The sequence below is a fragment of the Bubalus kerabau genome, chromosome X, assembly GCF_029407905.1.
Source record: "Bubalus kerabau isolate K-KA32 ecotype Philippines breed swamp buffalo chromosome X, PCC_UOA_SB_1v2, whole genome shotgun sequence".
Lineage (NCBI taxonomy): Eukaryota > Metazoa > Chordata > Mammalia > Artiodactyla > Bovidae > Bubalus > Bubalus kerabau.
In genome coordinates this window covers 94,209,062-94,220,211 of record NC_073647.1, presented here as the reverse complement: position 1 = coordinate 94,220,211, position 11,150 = coordinate 94,209,062, and the positions used below count along the sequence as shown (strand labels likewise).

General features: G+C 41.6%; 1 protein-coding gene across 8 annotated transcripts in view; it reads left to right on the top strand.

Moving 5' to 3' along the window:
* Nucleotides 1-3,565: 3,565 nt before the first annotated feature.
* Nucleotides 3,566-11,150, top strand: part of TAF1 (TATA-box binding protein associated factor 1) — a 108,297-nt gene continuing 100,712 nt past the window's right edge. For 6 of the 8 annotated variants that reach the window (XM_055565223.1, XM_055565221.1, XM_055565224.1 and 3 more), the window contains exons 1-5: nt 3,566-3,781; nt 4,800-4,914; nt 5,059-5,175; nt 9,522-9,641; nt 10,748-10,989. In XM_055565223.1, the coding sequence (XP_055421198.1) occupies nt 3,662-3,781; nt 4,800-4,914; nt 5,059-5,175; nt 9,522-9,641; nt 10,748-10,989 (714 nt within the window). In that variant the 5' untranslated portion in view covers nt 3,566-3,661. The remainder of the gene's footprint in view (nt 3,782-4,799; nt 4,915-5,058; nt 5,176-9,521; nt 9,642-10,747; nt 10,990-11,150) is intronic. The other 2 variants (XM_055565222.1, XM_055565227.1) reach the window with 2 other exon arrangements.

The window sequence follows — 11,150 nt, the reverse complement described above, 5'->3', positions numbered from 1 at the left end:
TGACAGGCCTGTGGCATCTGTAGTCAATGGACCAAATTTATTTTAAAAACAAATTAGTTTTGGCTGTGTTTAAAAAAAATGGGAATAATTTTAGAAAAAAAAATATTTCACTGAATATTAAATTCTAGTTTTTTTAGTTAAGGTCTGTGTTTACTGAAGATTCACTTCTCATTTAGTCCCTTGCTGTTATGTTATACTGTTACAAGATAAAAATCAGATGCTTCATGATCTACAACCAGGAGATTAACATCAGACTAAGTCAGACAACATGGTATATACTGGACTACACCTAAAAAAAGTTCTTAAATTCTTACTTGTGAACTTACTATTACTGCAAACTATATTATTTTCTATATTGCCAGTTTTATAAGACTATTCTCTTACATTACCAAATGTGTGACTGAGCCTCTAATAAAATAATGATACATAGTTCCATATGAAATCAATGATTGTAATAATGTAACTCTAGATGGGAAGAAGTAACAAGAGGGAGTATTTTCCTGGACTATAAGAGACTATTAGTAACACAGATAAGGTCCAGGACTTTTGCTACTTTCATGGCCTAGTCCAGTAACAGAACATTGAGTGGCCAATCAAAATGTCTTCACTAGACTTGGGAATGAGCCTTCCTAGCAACGTGGGACAAAATGATCATAAAATGCCCCTAAACCAGTGGTCAAATTTAAGGCAATGAAGGGGCCCTGCCAACTGAAAACTGGCACTTGCCATCTGCCTCTACAAAGAGTAAATCAGGAGCCACTCCAGTTGCTGACTTTCAACACCCGCTGAAAGGAGTTCAGGGTAGAAATCATGAATGAGGCATTCTGTGCTCTGGGGAAAACTGGCAGAACAGGCCTCAGATTGTTATATATTTTCAAGAAAAGATTTTCATGAGCCCAAATTCTTGCATCTTCTCATACCTAGAGAAATACCAACATCACAAGCCAACATCTAGCCCTGGTTCTCCTGGCTAGCCCCTCTTCTAGGCCCCTTAGCAGCTTTTCTACTTCTATTCATCTTGGGGCTATGTATCTCTAACTTCCTGTTAAGTTTGTTTCTTCTAAAATACGGTACATAAATCTCCAGATGGTACTACAAGGATATAAGCTGGCTGACATATGGATTATGTTGGAACAAGTGGTCTTGTCATTCCATGGACATCTTCCTCCATATGCGCACCCTGACAGAGAGTGGGCATCAGGACCCAGACCCCATGATGCCCGTCCAGCAGGAAGAAGCCAGAGCAGTCTCCGCCCCTTTCCCCAATGACCTGTGTCCCTATGTCCTGCGGAGATAGGCAGGTAGTTAGACATGAGCAGGGTGTTAAGCGGCCAAAGATTTGGCCCATTAATAAGAAGGGGGGGGGGGGAAATGCAGAATCCTGCCCTAGGCCATAGGTATGAGGTATGAGGCCTTGCACCAAGGCCTCAGAAGCAGAGCCCAGAACCAGTCACCTCTGAAGCTGACTGAGCCCCTTTGTAACCTTGCCAAAAGCCCCCTGATCATCAGTAACAAGCTTCCTGACTCCCAATTAAGCAAAGATGCCCACTCCAGTAAATACCCTATAGCATCCCAGCCAATCACCTAACATCAACCTTCCAGCCAGAATTTTGTCTTAAGGCTATATAAATTGGTTATTAACCCATGAACACCGTCAACTCTCCTTGGTCTCTGTCAGGAGGTTGGCCTGCTTCACTCATAGTGCCCACTTTTATCTCTCTTTGTTCTTAATAAATTCACTCCCTTCATAAATGCTTTGTCTGGAAATTCTCTTCCAACTGTGTTCCAACTGCCTGAACACTCTCCTAATATAATTGATTCAGGAAAGGATCATCGACAGATGCTACAACCTTTGGGTGTAAGGACAATGGGGAACAGAATGTTCATACAGTTTCAAAGTATCACCCCCATAGATTATTTACTAATTACAAAAGGCAAAATGTCCCATTGCAATGGAGAGATCTGTTGGGCACCACTTTCTTGAAGTGCTCAAATTTAGCATTATCAACATTGGGACAACCTGACATTGTGCCTTCTGATAGCCAGTAAGATATTTAACCAGAATCACTTGGAAGAAAAGACTACATGAATTCATAGTATAGCATATTTTCAAGACAATTTCCCTGGATTCTTTCAAATAGGTAGTGTCATGCAATACAAAGAAAAATGCTGGTGGATTCTGAATTCAGAGGCTAAAGAAAGATAAATGCAATGCATGAACCTTGAGTTGATCTCGGATTGAAATGTAAAATGCTCCGGTTAAGACAACTGAGGAAATTTAAATGTGGATTGTATGTTAAATGATATTGACTTAACGTTAAGTTTTAAAGATGTGCTAATAGTATTATGGTTAATGACAGAGGATGAGATGGCTGGATGGCATTACCAACTCGAAGGACATGAGTTTGAGTGAACTCCGGGAGTTGGTGATGGACAGGGAGGCCTGGCGTGCTGTGATGGGGTCGCAAAGACCCGGACACGACTGAGCAACTAAACTGAACTGAACTATGTAGAAAAGTGTTAGTCACTCAGTCAAGTCCGACTCTGCAAGCCCATGGATTGGGACCCACCAGTCTTCTCCATTTATGGGATTTTCCAGGCAAGAATACTGGAGTGGGTTACCGTTCCTTTCTCCAGGGGAACCTTCCCGACCCAGGGATCAAAACCTGGTCTTCCGCACTGCAGACAGACTCTTTACCGTCTGAGCCACTAGGGAAGACTATTTTTAGGGGTGAAGAATCACAGTATCTGTAACCCAGATTCAAATGGTTCAGGAGAAAAAAAAAAAACTAGCAAAATATTAAAATTGTGAATCTAGGTGAAGGTTCGGCTGTTAATTTTTCTCATCTCTTACCATCTTTTTTTCCAAAAAAGGAGAGAAGGAAATCTATTTTTATAAGGGAATGTCAATTCAAAACAACTAATTTGCACTAGTGCCTTCGGCACAGTGCGATACACGGCCAGTTTCTCTTTGGGACGGTGCAATAAAGGCGCCGACAGCGCAGACGGGAAGAACGTGAACGTGCGTGCTCAGTCGTGTCCGACTCTGCAAATTCTATGGGCTGTATCCCGCCAGGCTCTTCTGTTCATTCCAAGCAAGTATACTGGAGCGGGTTACCGTTTCCTCCCCCAGGGAATCTTCCCAACCCGGGGATCGAACCCACGTTTCCTGTGTCTCTGCACTGCAGTCAGAACATTATTTACCACTTGAGCCATCCCAGAAGCCCACAGAACCGAAGAAACGGTTCTAATGCTCATTTCCGTGGCAACGAGGAAGTGGGTCACGTGATCCACGAATCGCCTTCTGATTGGAGGAAGATCCGTCGCTCTTCCCCAAGGTACTGAGACAGCGCCTGCGCAGATTAGCAGAGGGGGGGAGGGGCCAAACAGTCTCTTCGACCAACGGTTTTTCACAGATCCAGCCTCCTGATCGCGTATTGTCCAATCAAAAGCCCTTAGTAACGTAGTGTTACCAATTCTCCTTTTCTCTTAGGACGGGCGGTCTTTCCGGTTCCTTATTCCGCTTCCGGTGGGAGCTTATCTTATCCAGGAACTTAGTGAATTACTTCTGGGCGAATGGTTTTTATTTCCGGGCTATAGGACAAGACAGAGCCGTTTAGCCTCCTGTAGGCGCTGAGGCAGCGCTGCCGCCGCCGCCATCATGTCAGACACGGATAGCGATGAAGATTCCGCTGGAGGCGGCCCATTTTCTTTAACTGGTTTCCTTTTCGGCAACATCAATGGAGCCGGGCAGTTGGAGGGAGAAAGCGTCTTGGACGATGTGAGGGGTTGGGCGTGGGCATAGAGTTAGAGGGTACATCGGCTGAGGGAAAGGGGACGTGAGGAGAGTTTAGGATGCTTGGAGAGTTGAGAGTGCTTAGGAAACTAGAAGAGAGGAAGATGTGGCCCTCCCTGACTGAGAGGGCGCACTTAACGTACGCGAAGAGAGAAGCGGTTGCCTTGCTAGTAGGTTGTGTAGTAACAATCTACTAGCAAGAGAGCGAGGGGGCTCAGTTCTGGGCGAGGGTGGGGACAAGAGGTGAACGGTAAGCCAAGCGGCGCTGATATGGGTGGCTTTGGCGGAAAAATAGCCTAAGCTACTGAGATTACTTTCAAATCGTTGCTATGAGAACCTTGGAGATTCTTGAAACCGTCTGCATTTGTGACATCACTGACTGGAGATGGCTCTAATTAGCTAGATCGAGAGGGCAGACCGGCGCCAAATCCTGTGGTTCGGGCCCCAGTTGTTAAAACAGCCAATGTTAAGACCATCCATTGCAGGCCTCTTCTGGTCCCAGTGCACACTTGCTTACATAGTTTTTCCACCATTCACTGACATTCATGAAATTGTTTCCTGTGCCCAGTCGACTCTTAAACCTATCTTTATTTAAAGTTCATTTTCTCAAGGAGAAAATACTGACCAGTATTCCTCCTTCGCTGCAACACACAGTAAAGATAACAATAAAGTTCTTGATTTGTTTTCTCTAGTGGGAATTACCTGTTTTCTTAGACTTTATTCACGGATCTGCTATTTAATTTAGTCTTGGTGGTGTTCCTTGAATAATTTTTCCTTACGTTACTTTAAAGGATGGTGATGAAATTGAATATGATGTGTTATATCTGATCAATGTGGACGTGGAAGATGTACTTCACAGTTCTCAAATGTGATGCTTCTTTTAGCATGCTGTGGAGTCATTTATATGGGTTTAAACTTTGTTGTGGATCTGGAAATAAACCTTGTGGTGTGGGAAACTTAGGTTTAGTTATTGTCTTTGACTCTGGTGCTGTCCCTTTTTCAGGAGTGTAAGAAGCACTTGGCAGGCTTGGGGGCTTTGGGGCTGGGCAGCCTGATAACTGAACTCACAGCAAATGAAGAATTGACTGGTACTGATGCTGCCCTGGTAAATGATGAAGGTGAAGTCTGGGTCATGGGGAGTATGGTGGGCGAGGAAGCTAGCCACTTACTGTACATGCGCTTTTCAGTGGGAATTATCTAAGGGAGTGAGAGTTCCTGGCACTTTATTTAGATCTACCCCCCCCCCCCACTTTTATTTATAGGATGGGTCAGGAGTACAGAAGATGCTGTAGACTATTCAGACATCAACGAGGTAGCAGAAGATGAAAGCCGAAGATACCAGCAGACAATGGGGAGCTTGCAGCCTCTTTGCCATGCAGGTGATTCTTCAGTGCCATTAATAAGAGCATTCTAGTACTTTTTTTTCTTTTAAAAAAAAAAAAGATTTATTTATTTATTATTTTTTGTCTGTGCTGCATCTTCGTTGCTGCATACTTTCTTTGGTTGTGGTCAACAGTGGCTACTCTTAGTTATGGTGCGCCAGCTTCTCATTGTGGTGGCTTCTCCTGTTGCAGAACACAGGCTCTAGTCACAGGCTTCAGTAGTTGTGGTGCATGGGCTCAATAATTGCGGCTCACGGGCTCTAGAGCAAGGGCTCAGTAGTTGTGGCACACAGGCTTAGTTGCTCTGAGGCATATGGAATCTTCCCAGACCGGGGATTCAACTTGAGTCCCCTGCGTTGGCAGACGGATTCTTAACCACTGGACTACCAGGGAAGCCCCTAGTACATTTTCTTGCTGTGTAGTTCAGTTTGTTTTTATCCAAGCTTTCTGTCATTGTTCCTGCTTTTTATGTCTTTGCTTCTCTCCCTTTGTCAGCTTAGTTCCAAGTAGCTGCTATCCTTTTTTGTGTTCTGGGGCGGCATTTTTATACTTAGGCTTTTATTCCTCATACTGGTTAGTCCCAAATTCTTGGTGAATGCCAAGTAAGAATGATAATGCTTTCCTCCTTATCATCTGGTATTTGAGTTCCTGTGGGGTTCACAGTACTAATTTAGATGCTATTTGAACTCAGTCTTTGCCCTCAAGGAATTGGTAGTTCAAGAAAAATTAAGTATCCAGTTCATATATAAATGAGCACATGTATTTATTGGTTCAGCTTCTGTTGATCACTCACTACCTGTATGTTAACACAGTGCACTTAATGCATGCTCACAACATTGGTTTTCCTTCCTGGTATAAGGTGCTACATTATAGAATCAGAATGTTAGAGCTCGAAGGGGTTTTAGTGATTATTTATTCTTAACCTCATCATAGATAGACTTGAACTTCAGAGAACTTTAATAAAATGTGAAACTTTATTAAAAGTTCTATAATTAGCTAGTGGCAGGCCTTGACTAATTAAACATTTCAGTTCATTAAACATTGAGCAACCGTTATATGCTATAAACTGTAATAGTATTGTACAAAGATAATAAAATCCATTTTCTGATTTTTGAGGAGCTCCGTTCTGGTCATAGTTCATTCTTTCCACTGCCCTATACCATCTTGGGACTTTTGTATGAAGTTGTTCATTGTTTATTCATTATCCATTTTTTTGAATTAGATTTCAGCTTGTGGAGAAATGTAGGTAAAACCTTGGTAAATAGCTGAACCTAAGTTTCTTCAGAGTCAGTTAATGGATTTGAGTGCTTCTTTTTTTTTAATATATTTATTTTTATTTACTTATTTGACTGCCAGATCTTAGTTGCAGCACTTGAGATCTTCAGTCTTTGTTGAAGCATGCAAGATTTTTAGTTGATATTTAGTTGCAGCACGTAGGATCTAGTTCCCTAACCAGGGATCAAACCTGGGCCCCCTAAATTGGGAGCACAGAGTCTTCGCCACTGGACCACCAGGGAAGTCCCTGGGTGCTTCTTATATAAAGAGATTAACTACACTGTATACACAAGAAGTAACTTAGAAAAACAGAAAATACAAGCTTTACTTTCAGGGATATTATTATCATTTGGCAAAGGCAAAATAAACGAATGCTAAACAAATCTCAAAATTTGTATGGAGACATTAAAGACCCTGAATAGCTAAAGGAATCTTGAAAAAGAAAAAGGGAGCTGGAGAAGTCAGACTCCCTGACTTCAGACTGTACTACAGAGCTACAGTCATCAGTATAGTATGGTACCAACACAAAAATAAAAGTATAGATCAATGGATCAGGACAGAAAATCCAGAAATAAGTCCATGCACCATAGAATCCACCTTCCAATGCAGGGAAGTGGGTTCAAGCCCTGGTCAGGGAACTAAGATCCCACATGCCACAGAGCAACTAAGCCTATGCACCACAACTAAGACCTGATACAGCTAAAAATAAATAAATAAATACCAAAAAAAAAAAAGAAAATCTGCTGGCCAATTACCTTCACACTACTTATTTCTATCTCCAAACCTTTACGAAGCCATGTTACCAAACCAAAATGTCATGCTGCTCCTGCTGCTCCTCTCTGTCAAACCTTTTCAAAATTCACCTCCATGAAGCCTCTAGAATGCCTTATACCTACTTCTAATTATTCCAAAGAAACACCCTTGTAAATCAAGCTGTGTGAAGGGGCCAATGCCAGGGAAGGAGGAAGCTAAGGGCATAGATGAAGGTACCCTCAGAAGACAAGATAACTTGGAAATGAGCTTCCAGAGTACCAACACTATCAAATATAGCATCCTCCTTTTCCAGGAAGTCAATTCATAGAATCCAATTAAGAACCCCCTATCTAGCTTCTTCCTTACTATTCCTAGCCATGACAACAAATCCAAATTTGAAAATTATAACATTCCCTGAAAATCGGAGCTGAAGTCAGGCAGGTTGATTCCTCCAGTTCCATTCTTTCTCAAGATTGCTTTGGCTATTCGAGTTTTTTTGTATTTCCATTCAAATTGTGAAATTATTTGATCTAGTTCTGTGAAAAATACCAGTGGTAGCTTGATAGGGATTGCATTGAATCTATAGATTGCTTTGGGTAGTATACTCATTTTCACTATATTGAATCTTCTGATCTAGGAAGGCAGGTTTCTTAACCACTGTACCACCAGGGAAGTCGCCCATAGAGCAGTTAGACAGCACCTTTATGTACACATTACTTGGAGTTTCATGCTGTAATAATCCCTCAATTTTCTTGTCTGTTTATGTGTGTTAATATTTACCTCATTAATAAGACTTTGGTGGGAATTTAAGTTCATTATCACATGGTATGAAATCACCTACATAGAACAGTGTCATGGTAGGAGCTCCTTAAATGTTGCTTGTCTTCCCTTCCTAAATGAAAATGAAAAGGGATACTTGTTGCTTTGGGATTTTGATTAGGAAAAGGGTAGAGGGGGACTTCCCTGGTGGTTCAGCAATGAAGAATCCACCTGCCAATTCAGGGAACATGGGTTTGATCCCTAGTCAGGGAACTAAGATCCCGCATGCCTTGGGGCAAGTAAGCCCACATGCCACAGCTATTGAAGCCCTCTTTCTCTGGAGCCTGCATGCCTAGAGCCTGCTTCAGGATGAGAAAAGCTACCACAGTGATAAGCCCGTGTGCTGCAACTAGAGAAGGCCCACACAAACATCAGACTCTGCAGCCGAAAATAATAAAGGAAAAGGATAAAGAGGCCAACTAACTGAGAGACTGTTTTTGTGAGCTAGATGTAAAGTTACCAAAAGTTACCAAGGTCTGGAGTAGGGTGACAGTTGTGGAAAATGATAGGCAGGGTCAGACTTTAGAGTTGCTGATAAAACATCAGTAGGACTTGGTAAGTGAGGAAGTGTGTTGGAAAGACACTGTTGTTAAACCAGGCTTAAATTCTGACTTTGTCACTTAAAATTATATGACCCTAAGGAAGTCACTTAACTTCTGTAGCTCAGAATAATTTCTGCTTTGTAGCATTACTGGGAGGATTATAGATAAATAACTAAGAATACCTGGCACATAATACCTGGAGCTCAATGAATAGAAGTTGCCTAATGACTGTTATTAATGATTTATTGGAAAAGATGTGTTGGGTGTAAGAGATTGATGAAGGAGACAGGAGGCTAAAATCATAAGCTGGGAAAATGAGGATGGAGGTGGTATTGATAGTAACAAAAGGGAATTTAAAAGAGTTGAAGGATATTTCAGTGTGATAGTGAAGTATAATTGTTGAATAGCTGAATGGAAAACCTTTAGGCAGCAGAACATGCAGTACAATTGTAGAGAGGCTAAGTCAGGGCAAGGCATAGAGGTTTGGATTTAGTCTAGATAAAGGCAATTCTTGAGAAAGGGAATGAAGAATTCAGTGGTTGAAGGTTAGTGGAAGGAATAACAGGCTACAGAAGTCAGACAGAAAAAGTGTCAAAGACTAGGAAGATGAGAAGAAAGTCCAGTTTTAAACTGACAGAGAAAGAAGATTGTTAAATTTAATTATGAGGTTGAGCAGGTTGAAAAGAAACAGGGTTTGACCAGGAGAAAGAGCAGAGGTTTTATTAATAAACAGTTCTTGGGGGCTCCCTAAATTCCTGTATGAGATATACATAGTGTTACAGCATTTGGCGATACATTGTCATCTCTTTCTGAAGGCAGAAGCTGTACCTCTTGTGTGTTCTCAAGGAATCTGCATAGTTCTTCATATGATGCTTTAAAATATTGAGTGACAAGGGAGCTCAAGGTTGTTGTGTGACATTCTGGATATTGAACTCACTTTCTTGGTTTTATTAGATTATGATGAGGATGACTATGATGCTGATTGTGAAGACATTGATTGCAAGTTGATGCCTCCTCCACCTCCACCTCCAGGACCAGTGAAAAAGGATAAGGACCAGGATGCAATTGCTGGTGGTAAGTAGAGACTTACTTACTTTTATCTAAGGAGCAAGTTCTATTTCTGGTCCAGATTTTTGGCATGCTCATAGGGGGCTATTCAGATTAAGCCGCTAGGAAATGATACAACTTCTATAAGCGATTCATACAATTTTTAAATTTCAGTGTTAAAGGTAAAATTTAAAACATTTGACAACAGTATTTTAACATGGGCTCAAGAAAAAGTAGTTTAGGTTGATGTGGTTCTCAAATCTGACTGCCCATCATAGTCACCTCAAGTCTTCAAAAAATTGCAGGTTTCTGGCTCTCACCCCTGGAGAATCTATCTGATCCAGAAGATCTGGGGTAGAGCCCAGGGATTTCACAGAATTTCCTCAAGTAATTTCTGATGCAACTGATGTGTACTGGTATTTGGAAACTACCTGTCTAGATGGTTCTCTTTAAAAAAATGATTAAATGAGAAGGTACCTAGAATGGGTATAAATCATTTACAGCCAGCTGTCAGATTCAGAGATTTCAAAGTCAGGGACTTATCTCACCTATTCCTATGTCTGCAACTGTGGTAAGTCATCCTGTTCTAGGCTAGAAGGTTGGGGAAGAGCAGTGTCTTTGATCTCTAGTGTTTTGAGGCTTATGTCAACCTACATGTCTCCTAGTAGAGTTTTAAGCCCTTTCCTTTTTAGTCTGCAGGCTAAATAGCATTTGGTAACTTTGTGTCTTAGATCTTGTTTTATGCTAAATAATTTCATGGTTACCCTGTGGGCTTAAATGTTTCCAGTTTATGGGTTCCTGAATCGGGCATGAAAAGGCCTGATTGGTATAAAAGTGTTATGTAATTTTTCTATTGGTCACATTTCTTTAACCTAATATAGAAAGTAGTAAATGTAGTAATAGTGTTTGTTTTCTCTCATCACAACCCCAGGGTACCAGGTACAAGGTGAGTTGTGGATGGTGGGAGATAATGAGTTGGAATGAGTTTTCCGGGTTGCATACCTAGTAATCTGGGTGCTTAGAACTGTATCCCCTGCCATTGAGCCATGCTTAAGCCTAGAGTGGGTGTTGGCTGAATTTGAGGAAATATGCTCACAGTTACATGCCAAAGGGGTTTCTCTTCCTTGTTGCAGTGTCTGAAGATGGAGAAGGCATCATCTTGCCCTCCATCATTGCCCCTTCCTCTTTGGCCTCAGAGAAAGTGGACTTCAGTAGTTCCTCTGACTCAGAATCTGAGATGGGACCTCAGGAAGCAGCACAGACAGAATCTGAGGATGGAAAGCTGACCCTACCATTGGCTGGGATTATGCAGCACGATGCCACCAAGCTGTTGCCGAGTGTCACGGAACTTTTCCCAGAATTTCGTCCTGGGAAGGTACTTTTGGTGGAGAATGCCTGCATTCCAAACCACTGCCCTCTTGTAAATACTGAGTTTTGTTGAGATATTGAATATAGAATGAGCAGAAAGTAAAGGTTTCCTTATTCAGTGATATTGTATTGGGTCTTTTTTTAAGTTTTATGCCTTGATCATATTAA